We start from the raw sequence: 21,717 nt of genomic DNA, 5'->3' as shown, positions 1-21,717 counted from the left end.
ACCTGGCCACCAGACAGCTTCACGCAAGCATCTTCACCTTTGAAATGCGCTGTGAAGCTTTGTCAAGAACTCAGTTTTATGGGCATCGGATGGTCTTATCTCTTGAAACACTGGCGAGTTTGATCATCCTTGCAATACCTGGTCTCAGGCTTTTGACAAAATTGGATCCCAGTTTGTCCAATTCCTTATTTGTTTTGCACAGACCGGCGAAGAGTCCAAGAAATTCAGCACAAGCACAATTTCTTGTGGCACTGGAGCATGTATAATGCCATCTGGTAACGGGAGATGACTGAGTGCATCTGCATTTGCAATATGCACATGCGGATGGTGCATAAACGTGTATTCATATGCCGATAAAATCAAAGCCCAATGTTGAATTCTGGCTGAGGCTATCGGTGGAATTGCTTTATCTTCACTTAATAAACCCATTAGTGGCTTGTGGTCAGACACTATGGTGAAATGTCGGCCATGCAAATCCTGCTGGAAATTCTTCACTCCAAATATTACTGATAAAACTTCCTTTTCTAGTTGTGAAAAACCCTCTTGGCTGCAGAGAAGGTTCTGGAGACATAGCCAACTGGCCTTTTGGAAACATCTTCCATCCTGTGTGACAAGACCGCTCCCACCCCGTTTGGAGATGCGTCACAAGTTAATATTAATATTAATTCTTTTTATGGGTCATAATGTACAAGTAGACATGATGAGTGTAATGTCTTCTTGACCTTTATGAAGGCTTCTTCTTGTGCGCACTGCATGACCAATGATGGTTCTTTTCAGTAATAAGTGCAATGGTGCTAACACTGTTGACAAGCTTGGCAAGAAGCAACCGTAATAATTTATCATGCCCACAAAAGACTTGAGTTCAGTGACACTGGTAGGAGAGGGCACCTCCTTAATTGCCCTAATTTTCTCCTCTACTGGAGGCAACCCCTGGGCATCCACTCAATGACCCAAGTAAGTGACTTCAGTCACTTGGAAAGTACATTTCTCTTTCTTCAATCATACACCAGCTTCCAAAACTCTTCTTAAAACCTCTTCTAGGTTGGCCAAATGTTTGGTTTCTGTTGATCCTGTGATCAAGATGTCATCATGTACACTACTACTCAGAGAAGTCCTTGCAATAGGCTTTCCATGGTCCTTTGGAAGATTGCACATGCAGATGATACTCCAAAGGGTAGGCATGTATATTGGTGCAGGCCCTTGTGTGTGTTGATGGTTACATACCCTCTAGATGTGCTATCCAGTTGTAGCTGTTGGTATGCATGGTTCATGTCCAGTTTGGTGTAAGATTTGCCTCCAGTTAGTTTAGCATACAAATCCTCTATCCCCTGTTTAGGATATTTATCTAATTTAGTAGCCTTGTTCACAGTTAATTTGTAGTCTCTGCAGGTGTGAATAGTTTGATCTGGTTTCATCACAGGGACTATGAGTGGGTGGGTGATGCCCATCTTCTCCAAGCAGCACAATTCTGCATCCACCTTCGCTTTTAGGGCATAAGGCATAGGTCTGGCCTTATAGAACTGGGGTGTCACCGTCAAAACTACAAATATTTTTGCTTGTAACCAAAATCTTTCCCAATTTGTCACGCATTACGCTGTCATACTTCCTCAACAGCTCACTTGAAAGATTTCCGACCAGTTGCGCGTAATAGTTTGTAACCAGTCGTTGCCCAGAAGACTAGGTCCTTCACCTGCTACAATGATCACTGGAAGCTGGGCTGTCTGTTGCCTATAGGACACAGGTACTGTGGCGATGCCCTTTTACCTGTATTGACTCTCCAGTGTACATCTTCAGCTGAGCCGTGGTTTGCTCCAGATTCAGTGGCTGGGCACCTTCACTTAGGTAGTTAAATGTGTGTTCTCCCACCATTGTGGTTAAGGCTCCTATGTCTACCTCCATGACTAAAAGCTTCCCATTCACTTGAAGGGTGACGGCGATTGGTTCAGTTTTTACTGCTTTGACATTGTGTAGGGAATAGATATCAGTATCGGCAGCTTCTGGTTCTGTTACATTGTGCACTTCAATCATCTTGGCTTACTGTCTGATTGGCTGCCTCGATTTTGCCCTCCATTGCTTTATTACATGCCCTTTTTTGTGACAGTAGTGGCATTCTGCCTCTTTAAATCTACAGGTTTCTGGTACATGGTTACCCCCACATCAGTAACAGATTAATTTCTGAATAACTGGTGGGATGCTTCCACTATGCCTTTCCGTTTTTCCAGCAGTAGAGATCATATCCCATTTCGCGGCTGTCTCTCTGGTTTTTGTGCCACGCCTGGCAGTAGGTTCCCGCCCCCATTGAACAGGGGTGCTATGGTGCATACTCTGCAAAGTCCATCTAAGCACTCTCCATTGCTAGTGCTGATTCCATCTAAGCACTCTCCATTGCTAGTGCTGATTCCATGGTGTGCTTCAAATCAATGTTAACTTCTGCAAGTAAACGGCGCTGAATGGTGTCATTGTGAATGCCACAAACCAACTGGTCCCGCAACATGCCATTGAGTGTATCTCCAAATTCGCAGTGCTCAGTCAACTGTTTCAACTTCACGATATAAGTTATGATTGACTCACCCGGGGCCCTTACTCTGGAGTTGAACTTAAACCTCTGCATAATTACCGATGGCTTCGGCTAAAAATGCATCTTCACGAGGTCTACAAGCTTGTTAAAAGACTTAGAATTAATCGCGTTCGGGGCTGTCAGACTACAGATGAGGTTATGTGTCTTGCTACCACAGACACTCAAAAGAATTGCTTTCTGCTTATCCTCCGCTGTTATTTCATTCGCCATGAAATAAAAACCCAGGCGCTCTCTGTACTGGCTCCAGCCTTCCATGGATGAGTAATAAGGGTTGATTCTGCTGAAAAGTGGCATGACTGGTGAGTATACTTTTCTTTCATCCCTTAAGAATTGATGTACTCACATTCACAAGACGAGGTGCAACATCGGAGCTATCCCAGCCTCGTCGCCAATTGAAATGAACTTGATGTACCGGACAAGTTTCTTACTTGAAACAGATAACTTTATTACGGAACTCTTTTAGAAGCTACATGCTTGAACCAGGTCCATGACTAGAAAGCTCAGCCCCTAAGATTACCCGTGCTTAAGGCTGATTCGCCAGTCGAATCACGTGACCCCTAAAGACAGTAGGGAAGGTTATACCTGCAATCACTATACTGTGGAGACACCTTTTTTGTGTATACTCTTGTGAAAATCTTTCACAATTTAAATTCCTCTATTAATTCACCCCTCAGCCTTCTCTTTTCAAGAGAAAAGAGACCTAACCTGTTTATCCTTTCCTGAAAGGTATGGCTTTACATTTCTGGCATCATCCTTGAAAATCATTTTTGCACCTCCTCCAGCTCTTCAATGGGCTGGATTTTATGGGGTGCTGTGGTCTCGCCCTCACACCCCCAGCTAAAAGGTCATGGTGGGGGAGCCCAACCACGATCCTGGTGGCTGCCCCCTCAACAATTTAACGCTGGGAGCAGTGTTAATTGCCTTAAGGCAAGACTTCCACCCCTTTCTCTGGAGGAAGTCCCACCTTAGAGAGATACCGGCCAATCGGACAGCCGGCTACTCTGTAGTCCCAGCAGCGTCACTGGGAGCAGTGGCTACTGTGGTGGCTACGGACGGTCCAGAATGCTGAGGAGCCCAGGTAAGTCTGAGTTGGGAGTCTCGGAGAGGGGGTGAGTGATGAGTGGGTCGGGGGCTAGGTTTGAGCCTAGGGGGAGGGTCAGTGTGGGTGGGGATGACCTTTGTGGGGGAGGGGGAGGCAGGATCTGATGGGTCCAGGCAGTCTGCAAAGGAGGCCATTCCCCTCCTGGCCTGACACCATCCATGAAGCTAAAACTGATGAACTTCCTGTGTGGTGTGGGCCTCCCCCATCGCAGGGAAAATACTGGCAATGGTGGGATGAGGGCCTTAAACGACTATTAATTGCTTTAAAGCAAGACTTTCACTTCTTTCTCTGCAGGAAGTCCCAGCTTAGAGAGATGCCGGCAACTGGTCATTAACTGGCCACTTAAAGGCCTCAATAGGCCCAAGGGCGGGCAAGGCCGCCTGACGTCTCTCCGCTCCCTATAAAATCTCAGGCAAGCTGGGATGGGTGGGTAGGCAGTGGGAAGGCCACTCGCTCGATTTTACATGCCCCTTTCAAACATGCTGGTGGGGGATAATAAAATCCAGCCCTATATCTTTTTTAATGATATGGTGACCAGAACTATGCGTAATACTTCAAGTGAGGTGTAACCTGGGTTTGATACAGTTTAGCTTTTTAAATCTATCCCTTTATACATAATTCCTAATGCTTGGTTTGCATTTTTAAAAATAGCCTTATTAATCTGTGTCGTTATTTTTAGTGATTTGCGTATTTGTGCTCCCAAATCCTTTTGCTCCTCAATCCCATTTAGATTCTTATTTTTCAAACAATAAATGACCATCTTATTTTTCCTCACCAAAATGTAATGCTTCACATTTAATCTTTGTTGAAATTCATTTGTTAATTATACGCCCATTTTGGATGTTTTATTTACTGTCTACTTGTAATTTGTTGCAGGCTTCCTCAGTATTGACTGGCACCCCCCCCACCCAAATTTGGTCTCAATTGTAAATATATAAACTGGGTTTTTGATCCTAGAGTCTAAATCATTGCTATAAATTGTGAACAACAGGGGTCCTAGCACTAATCCTCGGGGGACACCACATTCCACCTCTGTCGCTCTGAATAGCTACCCTTTACTCCGACTCTCTGTTTCCCGTCTTGCACCCAGCTAGCTATCCATTCTGCTGTTTGTCCTCTGACTCCATATGCTCGGACCTTATTCATTAGTTTATTAAGTGTAAACTTATTGAAGCCTTTTGGAAAACTGGATAAATTACACCCACTGCATTACCCTTGTCTACTCTCTCTCAGAATTCAGTGAGGTTATTCAAGCAAGTCTTTTCCCATTGAAATCCATGCTGACTGTTCATTATTATATTTTAGGCTTCTCAATGTTTTACCAATTTCAGCTTCACTGTAGATTCCATCTTTTTTCCTACCACTGATGTTAAGCTGACTGGTTTATAATTTCCTGGACATGTTCCATGTCCCTTCTCAAATATAGATATAACATTGGCTGTCTGTTATTTCTCTAGCATTTCCACACCTTTTCTAACAAAGTATTTAACATGTGCAATAGTACTATCTCTAAATTCTTTTAAAATGCGCTAATGTAATCCATCTGAACCTAGGGTTTTATCTTCTTTGAATTTGATTAGTTTTTAAACTATTTCTCCTCTTTTTATTTTAAATGTGGTTGTATCATGCCTGATTTCATCTTCCCCAATCCACCTAATCTGTCTCCCTGGCAAATACTGAAGCAAGTAATTATGTAACATTTCTTCCATTTTGTGGTCATTACCTGTGATTCTATCCAATCCATCCCTTAGTGGTCCTATTCCTGTCCTGACTTTCATTTTTTAATAATGTGCCTGTAAATTATTTTTGCTCATTTGCTTTATGTTCCTGCCTACCTAACTGCTTTTTTGACGTCTCTCCTAATTTCTTTCTTTTCTCCCATATCATGCTCTCCCCTCACATAAAAACAGAAAATGCTAGAAAAGCTCAGCAGGTCTAACGGCATCTGTGGAGAGAAAAACAGAGTTAATGTTTTGAGTCCATATGACTCTTCTTCAGAGCTCTGAAATGCTGAGTTTTTCCAGCATTTTCTGTTTTCGTTTCAGATTTCCAGCATCCGCAGTATTTTATCCCGCTCTCCCCTGTTGTCCGTGTACTTCTTGTACACCTCATTTCTTGTCCTCAATGTTTCCCTTGTTTCTTCATTCATCCATGGAGTGCCATTAGTGTTTAATTGAATACATTTTTCCTGGACTCTGAACACAGTTTTAAATGTCATTGTTTGCCAATGTTATTGCCCATTTTACTTGTAGTTCTATTCTGGGCACCTTAAAATCAACTTTTTTTCCAATCTATTGCCCTGGTCTTTGACATGATCTTTATCATGTGTATGCCTTTCTCTTAACCTTAAATCATATTATATTATGGCCACTATTGCCTGGATGTTCCCCTGTTTTTCTTTTATCTTCTTTGGTTCATTTCCCATTACTAGATCCGAGAGTGAATTCTCCCTTGTTGGGTGCTTTGCAAATGGAGTTAGAAAGGAGTCCTGTATACATTATAGAAATTCCATTTCCTCAGTCCCTTTACCTACCTTCCCTGGCCAACTAATTTCAGAATGTTTGAAATTCCCCCATAAATATTATCCTTTTTTTCACGTCTTTCGGATGAGACATTAAGCCGAGACCCCATTTGTCCTCCCAGGTGGATGTAAAAGATCCCGTGGTACTATTTCAAAGAGCAGGAGTTATCCCCGTTATCCTGGCCAATATTTATCCCTCAATCAGCATCGCAAAAACAGATTATCAGGTCATTATCACATTGTGGGAATGTGCTGAGTACAAATTGGCTGCCGTGCTTCATAAATTACGATAGTCACTACACATCAAAAACTACTTTATTGGCTGAAAAGTGCTTTTGGTGGTATGAAAAGTGCTTATAAATGTAAGTCTTGTTTTCTTTCCATTTTTCCAATATGTCTGCATCCATCTTCCCCCACCTCCCTTCCACTAATTGGCTACACTTATTCCTGTGATTGCCCCTTTATTATCTTGTATCTTGATTCATAAAGATTCTACTTCTGTCTTACGGATGGCTGCATCACTTTATTTTAAACTGGCATTATGTTATCTCTATTGAGTAGCATGATTCCATCTCCTCTTTTTCCTTCTCTATCTTTTCTAAGTATGTCATACCCTACAATGCCCTGATTTTTTCTTGCTGCCATGTCTTAGTATTCCCAACTCTGGTTTCCCGTAATGTATCATTGCTTCCAGTTTCCCCCTTGATTACAGACACTGTGTGCATTGCTGTACTGATAATTTAACTCATTTTTAATAGCAGTCTCTCTCACTTTATGCTTAACTATTTTACCTAAGAACATAGGAAACAGGAGCTGGAGTAGGCCATTTGGCTCTTCGAGCCTGCTCTGGCATTCAACAAGATAATTACTGATCTACCTCAACTTCACCTTCCTGTACTATCCCCATATCCCTTAATTCTGTTAGTATCCAAAAATCTATCATCCTCCGTCTTGAGTATACTCAATGACTGAGCATTCACAGCTCTCTGGGATTAAGAATTCGAAAGGTCCATAACCCTTTGAGTGAAGAAATTTCTCTTCATCCCAGTCCTAAATGGCTGATCCCTTATTCTGACACTGCGACCCATGTTCTAGGCTCCCCATGAAACATCCCCCCATCAAGCTTCTTAAGAATTTTATATGTTTCAATGAGATCACCTCTCATCCTTCTAAACTCCAGAGAATATTGGCCTAGTCTATTCAATTTCTCCTCATGGGATAATCCTCTCATCCCAGGAACCAGTCTATGGAACTGCTGTTGCACTCCCTTTCGAATAAGCATGTTCTTCCTCAGACCAAAACTGCACATAGTATTCCAGGTGTGACCTCACCTATGCCCTGTATAATTGTACTAAGACTTCTTTTACTCTTATACTCCAATCTCTTTGTAACAGAAGCTAACCTACCATTTGCCTTCCTAATTTCCTGCGGTAGCTGCATGTTAATGTGATTCATTTACAGCAATATCCAGGATCCTCGGAATGGAAACATTTCCTGGTGTCTCACCATTCAAGAAGTATTCTACTTCTTTTACTTTTACTTTTTTCCACTCCTGTTCTATACTCATTATTCCCTGGCCATTTTATGTCCTCCCTTGGTTTAGTCACGTTATGGGCTCCTTTCCTGTTTAAGTTATATTTTGCTTTGCTTCATTTCCTGGAGACCTGTCCCAGTGCCTTACTAGTTCAAAGGCTTTGCCACCTCTGTATTTACCCTTTCCGCTGCGACACTGGTCCTATTTCATTTCAGAGGGAGCTCATCCCACCGATACAGTTCCTTTCTGTCCCAATATTAGTGCCTGTGTTCCATGAAAAGGAACTCCTCTTTCCCTCAGCAGCCCTTCAGTCACATGCTAATTCTCCTGGTCTGTCTGTCTCTATGCCAATGTGGGATTGACTTGGGCAATAGTCCAATGATTATTGCCCTTGAGGTCCATCTTTTTAATTTAGCTCCCAATTTCCCATATTCCCTCAGAAAGACCTCCTTCCTGTTCCTACATATGTCACTTTGTTCTAACATTGACCACAACAACTACATTTTCCCCAACTTTTCCAAATTTCTCTCCAGATGCCTCAAGATACCATTTACACTGGCAGTGGGTAGGCAACACCATCAGGGCTGAATTAACTAGTGAATCAGAACAACCAGGAGTAGCTTCATGAGTTTTGCTCTAACAAAATACATTGATCCAATAGAACTGCTGCCACTGTGGAATAAAGCTATGATGATCAATAGTCACTCCAATGTCAGCTAGTGTTTGATGATGAATTGTTATGTTACCTTCTTTTAGCAGTCCATGTGACTTTTCACCCCTACTTACTTCATGTGAAAGATAGAAGGCAGCGATTCCCAAAGGCCAGAAGCAGCAGAGCATGGAGAAAACACTGAGGCCCAGATGGTCCCTAGGTGGTATCATTAGGAAATTGTCCTCACTTTCTGTCTCACTTGAGTAATCACTCTGCACAAAATCAAAAGGCAAGGCATCCGATTAGTTACATAATCCTGGAATGTTCCATCATTTCATAATAAAAACATAAGTTAGTGAGAAAATCCAAGACCTAAGTAAAGAGTTAATGGGCTGTGATTAAATTCCAATGCATTCTGTTTTGTGGTTTACAACTTGTACGTCAATGTAAGATTGGAACTCTCAATACCAGTCGCTGTTAATCAGAAATGTCTATAAATACAAATCTGAATAAAATAGAGTTATTGACACAGCTCGATAGCTACAAGACTGGAGTCCAGACTGAGGGACCAGTCTTGACTGACGTTTAAGTGATTCATAAGAGTACATTTGCCAGTCTCAGTTTAGTCCTTTCAGGGAGGAAAAATCTGATTGGCTCAAGATGCTACAATTCCTGGCCAATTAAAATAGGAGCACCATTGATGCAGTCAGAAGATAGTCGAGGGATAGGCTGTCCCATCATGAGACATAGGGAACTCAGAACAAATTCAAATGAGGGTAATGGGGACTGTCGTGAATTGGCTGGCTATTTCAAAACCGCTCTACCACACACTTTAAAACAATGAACTGGTGCCAACAACAATTGACTTTAATGATCCAATTTGCAATTTTATTTATTTTTTGCCCATTTGTTCACTAGTTTTGTTCAGCTAGTCTGACACCTCCTAGTGGAGGGAAGAACTGAGGCAGCAATGGGATAGATCACTATTTAATTTTTTAGATAAAAAAAAGAGAGGCGAGGAATTTATTTAAAGAGCACACACATTATAACAGCCAATTTGTCCACAAGTAAGGATTGATCATAAAAAGGCAGTCTTGTGAACATTCTCTTCTCTTGGCATCACCGAGGGGCTAACTTCTGTGCATGACGCCTCCTCGTTCGACTTGAATTAACTTTAATAGTGGATAAAACTTTTAACCAATATATAGATTTGCAGAGAGCTAGGACAGCAGATGCTCCGATCTCCATATCGTTGGAGACCAGAAGTACATCTGAAGATGTGTGTCGGACCCTCCGGAAGTGCTAACGCCCTGACCTCCATGGGAATTGCCTGGGAAGTTTGAACTTCCAATGGGCAATTCCCCTGCTCCCCAGGACCCTCCAAAAAAGTCTCCAACTCTGAGTTAGAGTCAGAGACTTTGGGTGGTTCCGACTTACTTACCTGGGTAGTTTCCCAGGAAATGTTAGACAGAAAAATCCTAGTTTAGCACCTGGGTAACTACAGAACTGTCCCCCAAATTACTCACACCGATCCCCTGACCGTCTCCGACCCCCAACTAGCACCCTGACCACTGACTATCTCCCGAACCCTCAAATACCACCTTGACCAGCCGAGAACCCAAATATCCCCTGACCTGCCGATGACCCCTGGACTCCCCCACCCCCCCACCACCCCCACCCCCCCCATCCCCGGAGCACCCAACTACCTCCCTGATCCCCTGACTAACTCCTGACTCATCCAGCCTAACCTCTGACCCAACCCAACCAACTCTCCAACCCAACCCAACTACACCTCCTGACCATGCTACCCCCTGACCACCCAACTACTCCTCCAACCAGACCTGACTACCCCCCTACCTGACTAACCCTCCCAACATGACTGGACTACCCTGGCTCATCTACCCACTCACCCACCTCACCCACCTACCATCTCACCCGCCCTACCCACCTATGCACTTACCTCACCCATTCGATCCACTTATCCACTTACTTCACCCACCCCACCACCCTACTCATTCACTCATTCATCCACTCGCTCAGTAACATTTATCCATTCACCCATGCTCTATCATTCACACTTTACATTTAAACTTAGTGGATGGCAGCCAGTGCCGTAAAAAGGGGGCGTGTCCCGTCTTCCCCCCAATTCTACAATGATTGCCATTCCTCAGAAGATCCAGGCCAATACGTTTGATAATTCACTTCATTTATTATTGATAATGCATTAATCTTAAACAACCTAACCAAGCATGCAAAGAAGCCCACCTTAGCCCAGTCTCCAAGAATTACTGTGTGTCTATTTAATAAGGGCCAATGAAGAATTAAGCATTTTCCACCTCAGGTCTCGAGGGCAGCAATAGTCTTTCTTTCTTCCCTTCTTGCCAAGTAAGTAAAAATATAGCATTCCTCTTGTAGCATTTTCTTATATGGTTCTCTTTTTTTATTCATTCATGGGATATGGGCATCGCTGGCAAGGCCAGCGTTTATTGTCCATCCCTAACTGCCCTTGAGAATGTGGTGGTGAGTTGCCTTCTTGAACTGCTGCAATCCCTGTGATGCAGATACACCCACAGTGCTGTTAGGGAGAGAGCTCCAGGATTTTGACCCAGTGACAGTGAAGGGATGATGATATAGTTCCAAGTCAGGATGGTGAGTGACTTGGAGGGAAACTTCCAATTGGTGGAACTTCCATCTATCTGCTGTCTTTGTCCTTCTAGATGGTAGTGGTCGTGGCTTTGGAAGGTGCTGTCTAAGGAGCCTCGATGAGTTCCTGCAGTGCATCTTGTAGGTTGTGTGCACTGCTGTTACTGTGCATCGGTGGCGGAGGGAGTGAATATTTATCGATGGGGTGCCAATCAAGCGGACTGCTTTGTCCTGGATGGTGTCAAGCTCCTTGAGTGTTGTTGGAGCTGCTCTCATCCAGGCGAGTGGAGAGCATTCCATCATACTTGTGCCTTGTGGATGGTGGACAGGCTTTGGGGAGTCAGGAGGTGAGTTACTTGCTGCCGAATTCCTAGCCTCTGACCTGCTCTTGTAGCTTGTTGCTGGCTGCAACCCTATCTCATCTTTTATGACTACAAGTTGCTTGAATGGGTTGCCACACACTGTTGAGAGGCCCCATGCCTTTTTACAACATACTGTTACTTGTTACCAAATGTAGCTGGCACAGTGCATTGCACAGAATGAAGGCATTGTGGCTGCTGCCAGGATACTGGGCATTGACCTTCATGTCTTGCTGTGTATGGTCACACTCCAGCTAAACATTGAGGGAATGAAATCTCTTTCAGTTCCTTTAATGGGCAGAGTTGACATGCAGTGCCTGTAAAATGATGAGCTGAGGTCAATGGCACCTACACCAGGGGACAGTCTGCAATCCTAGTGAAGCCATGTGCTTGCTCTGCTGGATTCTCTCTGGCCAAAGCAAATGAAATGTAGTTATCTCTCAATGAATAGAGATCATCAGTGACCTCCCTTACAGAACAGTGGATGGCAAGCCATGAGATGCTGCCAATGTTTCCAGCTCTATGTTGGAGGAGCAGGATGCATAAAGTTCTTCAAAGCGGCCACTTTACAGCCACTGGTAATGCCATCCTTGCCCTACTCTGAGGTCTCAATGGAGGCTGCGGCAGGTGGCAGATTTCAGTGAGGACCTCCTTACTGAAGAGCAGAAGTAACAAATCGTTATCCTCACTGAGATTCGTAAGGGGAATTGTTCCTTGAACACGCCAGGATGAATATGGCCTCCCACTGAGAGCCCTTCTCTCTCTCTCCTCCTCCTTTCTCTTCCAGCAGCCTGTCCTGTTCTGTGTGGCATCTAGTCATTCTCCAAGTCATGCTGTGCTCCAAGGGAATGGCTACTAGTGAATTCATGCCTGGGAGCAACTGGTTTCTGCAGAAGCCTTGAAGTCAGAAAAAACTCTGCCACGCTACTCCTCATAAAGTTTTGTAACTTTAAACATACACAGAAAGTTCCAAACATTTGTAAAATTGAAGTCACAGACAGAGGAAATCAATTGGCAGCTAATCTGTAAGCAGGTCCTGCGTATTTACGGCAGTCAATATGCCATCATAATGTAGCGCCTGTGGCGTGACTCACCCCAAAAGTGTGCAGGTGCGCTGCAGACACCATTTTGGTCCCCAAACAGAACCCAAACAATGTGTGCCACCTGTCCCAATTTCAAGCCAAAACTTATTTAAGTCACGATTTAAACCAATTCTTTCTACATTATAGTCTCAGTTTTATTAGAAATGTAATATAAAAATATACTGCTATCCTTACAAAGGACATAAAGCACTCTATTCGAAGACTGCTTTAGAATTTCTATTCAATCAGCCGAGTTACAGAAGATACGCGAGGGTGTAGATTTGACTCCAAAATAGAACTGAATGAAGCCTAGTGAAATTGTGTTCATTTCAAGATTTACAAAATGATATTGCAAATGATGATAGGGGTTCAGTGGCCTAGAAATTGGTCCTAACAAGGCCCCAATATGGCAGGCAGGAATCGTTCATGTATTAATGACCAAACATGCACTACCCTCCGTTTGTGAAAGGAAAAACATGAGGCACCCTTTACCCATGCCTGAAACGTTCATGCACACCTCCAAATTAGAATGTCCCACTCCAGGCTTGAGCACTTAATCTAGGCTGGCATTCCCAGTGCAGTGCTGAGGGAGGGCTGCACTGTTGACAGTGCTGTTTTTCAGATAAAAGTTTAGTGGAGGCTCTGTCTGCCCTCTGAGGTGGGCATAAAATGTCTCACACCACTATTTCAAAGAAGATCAAGCGAGTCCTCTCAGCATCGCAAAACCAGATTGGATAGTCATTATCACATTGCTGCTCCTGGGACCTTGCTGTGCACGAATTGGCTGCCACATTTTCTACATTACCAGCATAATTACACTTCAAAAGCACTTAATTGGCTATAAAGCACTGTTGGACGTCCTGAGGATGTAGAAGGTTCTGTATAAATGCAAGTCTTTCTTTCTTTTTACTCAAGCTCCATCATTTCCTGTACCTGTGGAACATGTGACAAGACATTTCTCAAACATAAAGTGTGGGCAGGTGGTTGTGACTTCCAAGCCTTTCCTGATGCTGAGAGTCATATGGGTAGGGTTCCCCTTAGATTTTTCTTTTACCTTATCCGTCCCTAAGGTGACAACTCTTGACTTTGCTCAGCAACTCACTCAAAGACCTGGCTGAGATAAGGAACTCACTGCACGGAGGAAACGCCATGACGATCCCTGACCTTTAACACTGCGGAACCTAAACACCTGATCTGATGGTTCATCTCAGCCAGGAAGAAAACTGGACAAACCAACTCAACACAGTGGCTGTAGTGAACAGGATACAGTTAGTCAGACCCTATCTTGTGTACACAGTTCAGTTCCGGGCACTGCACCTCATGAAGGGTATATTGGCATTGGTAGGGGTACTGTGCATATTCACCAGAATCACACTGGGTTAAAAAGTTTCAATTATGAGGACGAACTGGATAAACCTGCTTTGCATTTCCTTTAGTTTAAGGGGTGATCGAAATGAGATTTTTAACTTGATAAATGATAGATAAAGAGAATTCATTTCCTCCAGCTGGGGAATCGGAACAAGAGCGCGTGAGTTTAAAATTAGCCTGGGCAATTTTGAAGTAAAATCAGAAGACACTTTCTTACATAAAGGATATTAGAAATTTGGAACCATCTTCCCCAAAATGCTGTAGATTCTAAGCCAAATGTCATTTTCAAGGCTTAGATTATTGATGGATGTGCAGCAATCGGGGGTTAATGGAGTTGAGGTGAAGATCAGCCATGACTGAACAGGATGGTGGAAAAGGGGCTGTATGGCTGACTCCTGTTCCTATATGACAAACTCGGACCAGATTTTGCTGTCCGGTCATGGGGTAAACCCATGTCAGGCAGGAAGGGATAAAGAGGTGGGTGACCTGATTCCAGGATTCGTGCCCCCAATTCAATCCTCTGCTATATTCACAGGTGCAGGGTAAGGGTACAGGTTGTGAGCCTACACTCAGAAATCCAGACGCAGGCCACTTCATTGAGGGGGTGGGGGTTGGGTGGGGGGGTGTGGGTCTGGTGATTTCAGAACCCCTGCAATTTTCATGGAGCTGGGCTGGCTTCAGAAAGGTTCTAAAGGTGACGTAGTTCATGTCAAGTCAGAAGGGTTGTGAATCATGGCAGAAGGCTGTTCTGGATTTGGGAACATTTTAACAGGTAAGTGTAAAAAACGTGTTGACAACCTTACATTTCATAATTAGATGCTGTATGATAATTTAAATCTACTTTAAATACAATGATTTATTATAGAGCTTTGTTCTTAAAGGGTAAGTGACCATTAAATTGACCAGCGTTGTGAAAGTTTTCAGCTGCATTAGAGTCCTTTGTTCAGTGGATAAAGTGCTCTTTTGCATTGAATGATATTGAGATTCAGATTTTAATGTGTCAGTTGGACTCTGTTCATTGATCTTTTCTTTGATTGGCAGGTAAGCCATCTGTTCAGCTTTTGAAACAATGGAACAAATGGCTGAGTTATTTGATTGACAGTTCATTATCTATTCCACCTTTGAAACAGTGGAACAGATGTTGATCTGTCCCATTTTTGCAAAAACATCAATGTTTACACTCCTGGAGGCTTTGTTGACATAATTATGCAATGGAACCTCATTATGGATACTTGGCTGAGCTTGAAATCCCACTAATGGGGCTGAATTTAATTCAAACATAAAGAACTTCAATTGATGGCGGGGCAGATAGGCCATCTGCAACCTTTCCATCCCAGGTTTAATTGGGGCAGAGGCAGGAAGGTGGCAGGGTCCCTACCTGGTACCCTTCCACCTGATTAAATACCCTCCAGCCTTCAAACTCGCCTCAATGGAGGGCATTAAATTCTGCCCATGGATTCAGCTCAGCAGGGGTTGTTGATAAAACTGTCAAGAGGACTGTGAGCTTTGACTTTCTTACCAGTTTTATGAGCTCTTGAGAGGATTAAGGTTTTTTGAAGAGATTTTAGATTTGCTATTTGCTTATTTTGACAGTTTCATGAGCATCTGAAAATTCTTCCCAATGTTATTATAGGACTCGTGAGTTCTGTCCATAGTGGATACCGAATGAGTGGGCATGGAAGGATATAGGGCCATGAAGGGATATGAGGGTCATGGGAGTTATGGAGGGGGAATGGGGTGTATGGAGGGGGCATGGGGACAGGGAGATGAGGCAGTTGAGGAATGAGGGTTAGGGTGCTTAATACTCACGTACAGAACTGGACCAATGTCCCAGTGAATGGAGGTGGGCTTCTAATTTGCCCGCCTCGACATCTGTCCACCTCTGTTCCCGCCTTGGGCCTGCTTTGGGCAGCGGCGGTCCCAACACCAGCTTGTCCCATCATGACAATAATGTGGGCAGGCACAGCCACCCAGGAGGTGGCACCATAATATCAGGGAACCTCCTGATGTGTGATTCCCACCATAAAGAGGGAAATCCAGCTGCAGGTGTATCATGCCACTGGCAGGCTGGCATAAGAAAGACTATTGTGAAGAAGTAAAATGGTGTTGTGAGAACAGGGAAGTAATTTTAATGGGAGACTTATTGTAGCCTAAATATAAACTGGGAATACCCCAGCAGTTTTGAGCCAGAATTGTTAAATCCAATGCATGCCTGCTTCATGGCCTATTGCTTCAAGGAAGCTGCAAGTGGAAATGTCCACCTTGACTTAGCATTCATTAATGACCCAGACAGTGTACAGGCAATGGAAGTCATAGATCTCTGGAGAATAATGACCACAGAATGATTGGGAATATAGGAATAGGTCATTTAACCTCTCAAACCTAGATTACTATTCAATCAAATCATGGCTGATCTGAATTTTATCTTCATTTACCTGACTTAGTCTTGTCGTGTGTGTTATAATGACATAAAAAGCACCAATCACTCATAAGGGCTTGTGCAAACATATTGTGGGTTCATTTATTAATTTGAGGCACATGTGAATATATATTCATGGATAGGAAGCTTGAGGACATCTGAGCTGCAGCGCTGTGTGTCTGTGTCCTGTTCCAGACCGAAATGAAACTGAGGCTGGATCACATGACACACTTCCCTTAAAGTGATGGCATGCTGCTACCCCTTAAAGGCATATTACAACAAGTCCAATATCCCTCGATACCCTTGCCTAACAAAAATCTATCATTTTCAGGTTTGAACTTTTCAATTGACCTAGCCTCAACACCTTTTTCGGGTGGTGGTGACTGGGGAAGAGTTCCCCTTTCTGTGAAGAAATGCTTCCTGATCACTGAACAGCCTGGCTCTAGTTTTAAAGTTACGCTCCTTGTTCTGGACTCCCACCAGAGGAAACCAGAGATTTCTCTCTATAATCATAAGCACCTCAGTCAGATCACCCCTTAATCGTCTACACTCGAGAGAATACAAGCCTAATCTTTGCAACCTGTAATTGAATCCTTTTAGCTTGAACATGATCCTTGTGAATCTGCATTGTATCCTTTCCAGACCCAATCTATCTTTTCTGAGGTGCGGTGCTAGAACTGAATGATCTGGGATTTAGAGGCACCAAAGGCTACCAGCCAAGTGCAGGTCGAATATCCTTTATTCGTACATCTGAAAACTAAACACATCCAAAAACCGAGTGTTTTTTTGAATGGCTTTGCAGTTAATTTGTATGTTAATAAAGCAATGTAATATTTATGTTACAGGTGTAATAAGTGTTAACAGGCAAGAAGTAGGGTGAGAGAGAGTTAGCAAGTGGAGAACCAACCTAGTGTTTGTAGGCTATAGCTAACCTAGGCCGAGGCTATTTTAATGTAAGTAGGCCCAGACCTATTGTATATACGGTAGATCCAAAAACCGAACATATCTGAACACTGAACCGCGATTGGCCCTGAGGATTTCGGATAAAGGATACTCGACCTGTATATAACTGTATATAATGAACAAGGAAACAACTAAAGCAACTGGATTGGAGGAAGGTGCTCAGGCAAAGATGAAGTAGAGAGGATAAATGGAACACCTTCGAAGGAATAGTGCCGATCGCACAAGGCAAATATATACCTAAATTCAGCAAGTTCAGGCTAAACAAACATGAGCCTAAATGGATTAACAAACAAATCAAAAGTGATGAGAAAAAATATTACCCCTGTAAATCCCATAAAGAAAAAAAATGGAAGGTTAGATGAATGGAGAAACATGAGGAAAAGCACTAAAAGGCTGACCAGCAGGAACATAAGTGTCTTAGAAAACTGCACACATGCTGTGGAAAAATATGACTATTAAAAAAATTTCAGTACTGGAAAAAAAATTGACTTGCATTTGTATAGCAACTTACATGACCTCAGAATCCCCCAAAGCATTTTATAGCCAAGTAAGTATTTTTGAGAAGTGTTGGTCACTATTTTAATGTAGGAACTGTGGCAGCTAATTTGCACACAGCAAGATCCCACAAACAACAATGTGATAAATGACCAGAAAATTTCTCATAGTGATGTTGGATGAGGGGTAAATATTGACCAGAACATAGAGATTGTTTCCTTGTTTCTCTTTAAAATACTGCAGTGGAATCTTTTATGTCCACCTGAGAGGGCAGACTCAGCCTTGGTTTAACATTCAATCTGAAAGCTAGCACCTCTGACCATGCAGCACTGCCTCAGTACAGGCACTGGAGTGTCAGCCTGGGTTATGAGCATAAATCTTTGAAATGGAACTTAAATCCATTACCTTCTGAGTCAGGTGAGGCTGATAGCACTGATACATGTGCTGACAATGCTTTAGTAAGAATAGTTAGAAAAGAATTAAGAACCATAAAAGGTGCTAGTGTTTTAAGACTAAGAATCAGCATAACATAGCAAATGTTCTGAAAGGTCACTTCTAGGGGCGGGATCTTCATCACCTGCCCGCCGCCAGATCTTCCGGTCCCGCCGCAAGTCAATGGACTTCTGGCTGGGGCGCCCCCGCCTCACCCGTGGTGGGTCCCACCCACAACGGGGCTGGAAAATCCCGGCCTAGGGAGGGGATTTGTGAGGCAGTGACAATCATTATCAGTGAGTTAATGAGCAGTGTGGAGATACCAGTAGATTGAAAACAGGCAAATGTTGCGCCCACATTCAAATAGGGGAGCAAAACAGGCATAATTACAGAGCCATGAGTTCCACTTTAATCCCATAAAATGGCATTGACCATCAGAGTAAGCTAACAGGTGATCTGTACAATAATAACCTAGTAAACAGTAGTCAACATGGCTGTAGAAGGAGAAGATCCTGGTTGACTAACCTTGTCAAATTTTTTGAGGAAGTGATAACTCAAGCTGACTTCTACATTGTAGAGTACCTAGGCTTTTAAAACCAATTGGACAATATTTCACATGAAGGGCCATAGGTGAAAGTTGGAACTATTGTGACGAAAGTATAATAATTTTTATGGTATTTTCCTGGTTATTGTGAAGTAGGTTTATTGGGCTAAGTATAGTTGAGTCTGTCTGTGTGATTTAATTACATCTGGAGTCAAGTAGACTTCAAGCTTTAAATCATTAAAAGAAGCTAGGTGCTTGACATGCTAATGAGTAAACATGGATGCTGGATGAGCATGTAAGGTGTGAAGGGAATTAGCATTTTTAGATAAATGAAGAGATTTGGATTTCAAAGGGATGTTAGTCTGTTTACAACTAGCCAGATAAGCAAGGCTAAAGAGTATGCTTATTTTTCCCAAAGGTCACTGACAATATTGGCAACATGAACATTTTTATATTGTGAGGGAGATACAATTTCAAAGACATATGAAACAATAGAATTTACATATTAAAAAGAGAGAAACATATATAAAGGAGAATGAAAGATTATGTAGAAGAAGGCCAAGTAAGACCTAACAGGAGTGTGTGAAATAGCCTTAATGAAGCCTCCAGCCATTTGTGCATAACCTTGCTATGTAGCGAAACTGAAGTTGGGGAAAAGCCACTTGGAATTCCACTGTCAAGTGGGTATTGTGTTAATTTGATGGTTCTGTTTTAAATCTAAATTCTATTTTGGACTGTTTCCTTAAAGGGAGTGCACTGGGAGTCAAGTTAATTAGGAATTTTAGGAGTTATTATAGTAGTAATTGTAACATGCGCTTGAAATCTTTTATTTTGTTAATAAATATTTTAATTTAATTTTTAAAATCTCTAAAAATCTTAGTGAACTTATTACTTCTGAATTCAGTGCACACATCTTCTTGTAATAATGCAAATTGCAAAACTGTTGTGATAGCACGACCAAGTTTCTCTTGTGGATTTGGTCCACCTGGCACAAAGCATCTGCCATGCCATAACACTATGAAGAGTGAGGGATAACTGTGGGAATAGATAAGAAACTGGCTGGAGAGCAGAAAACTCCTGGTTAAAGGAATAATGCCAGTGTTGGGGGGTCAGTGGTGGAGTGGGAAAAAGAGGACTGCGTGAGATGCTCAGGACCCTGTGTTTCCTGACCTCGGGTTTATGTCAATGATGAGAATCTGAGGAGATTGGATCAGCTGTCTGTTTTGCATCAGTTTTGCATCAGGCAGCCAGTTTGCAGATGATTAAAAACCAGAATATGCAGTGGAACTGGAGGAGACAGGTCAGAAACAACAAAATGAATTGGGCAAAGTATTCATGGTGGTCAGAAAAATGACAGATGAGATTTAAGGCTGACCTAAAATGACGCACACAGGGAAGGAAAGTGGGGTTGATTTGGCTCCGGAAGAGGTAGAAAGAGGTTGAAAAGTTGTAGTAAGCTCGACACTCAACAAGGTCAGTTAAGCCAATAGGATGTTGAAAATTGTCGTTAGCACAGTAGAATACAAAGCAGGGGATGTCATGATCAAACTGTACAGGGCTCTGGTCAGACTGCACATTGAGTACTGGGTTCAGTTCTGATCACTGAGAAACAAGAGACATTAAAAACTGGAGACAGTGCAGCAAAGTGCCACAAGGCTAATAGCCTAATGACAGGGATCTGAGTTATGAGGAGGGACTGGGAAAACGTTGGCTTGTCAGCCTGGAGGGGAGGTGGCTGAGAGGAATAGATGAGAGTCATGGGGGTGGAAGGCATAAATCTAGAGTATGACTCTGGGCATTTAATTTAAAGTAGGACATGGGTTCAAACTAGTAAAACTGTACATTTAAGACTGATACTTTATCCGTAAAAAATTATCTGCACCTGGAATGGATTTTCAGACAAAGTGGAGGAGGGGGGAATTCTGAACTCATTTTAAAAGATGCTGAAGTAGGCAGAGGGTGAGAAAATTGTATGATTTTATATACATACATATATATATATATATATATAAAATATACTGCGATGGAACAGAACCTAACGCTGTACTTTTCTTTTATAAAATATGACCTCATGGTTATTTCTTAATTTTAAACTGGCTGACAAAGACCATTAGGATGGCTGACCCTATGTCTGTGAGTTATTGCCTGTGTTTCACCAGAACTAAAGAAGCCATGTCGCAGTGTTGGAAATGTCACATCTCGCTATTTCTCAGGAGCTATGACCAGACCACCTGGGGACGGCACAGCCTAACTTCAAAGCAAGCTACACAAAGCCATTTGCATTTGATAGACCAGGCTTGCGGAGTCAGAGAGTCTATTAAGATAATGACCTCTCAAACATTCCCTTTAACCCACAATGATGGGGATGTTAGCAGTCCTGAAGACCAAGCTGAACTCCAGACACTGGATAAACATCCTTTGTTCAAGACCTTGTGGAGAGGTCTGACCACATGACCTAAGACTCTGGCTTGTTAAACAAATTAATATTGACTTCCTGAGCTGACTAGCAGGCTACACAGGAGGAGCTCTGGCCAGGCTGGACAACTGGCCCCAACTACCCTGCCCTAGCTGAAAGTTCTGCACCATCACCTACAAACAGATGCATGCCTATTTCATCTTGTGAAGTCAACCCCATCGGAAAAGTGAATTTTACACCACCGGTTTTCAGCTTGCTGACCTCCATGAAGGAATTCCTCATGGGGCTTCGATTCTGGACTCTGGGCTTCACATGAACCAATATTTATTTTTCACCCTTGTCTCTGCACTGTCAAACCTTCTGCCTCTGTCCTTCTCTTTACTGTATGTGTGCAGAGGGGAACATTGCAGACCCTCCTTTTCAAGGTTTTTGAATGCGCACAATAAAATAACCTTTTGAGTTCACCCTACCCGAGTTTGCCGTAGGAATTGGACCACACAAAAAACTGAGAGGTTGGGAAATACACCACTGCTTATTAAAAAGGAAACAAATCAAAACACCTCTCTGTCTCCAGTGAGAGAAAAATGTGTGGTGTTTGAACGGACCCCC

General features: G+C 42.8%; 1 protein-coding gene across 1 annotated transcript in view; it reads right to left on the bottom strand.

The window, feature by feature from the left end:
• The window catches only part of LOC144690076 (synapse differentiation-inducing gene protein 1-like), a 72,306-nt gene that overhangs the window by 26,346 nt on the left and 24,243 nt on the right, over nucleotides 1–21,717 (bottom strand). The window contains exon 3 of the mRNA XM_078557584.1: nucleotides 8,522–8,659. Coding sequence (XP_078413710.1) covers nucleotides 8,522–8,659 — 138 coding nt within the window. The remainder of the gene's footprint in view (nucleotides 1–8,521; nucleotides 8,660–21,717) is intronic.

Source organism: Cetorhinus maximus, chromosome 14 (genome assembly GCF_964194155.1).
Source record: "Cetorhinus maximus chromosome 14, sCetMax3.hap1.1, whole genome shotgun sequence".
NCBI lineage: Eukaryota > Metazoa > Chordata > Chondrichthyes > Lamniformes > Cetorhinidae > Cetorhinus > Cetorhinus maximus.
This window is presented reverse-complemented; position numbering and strand designations above follow the sequence as displayed.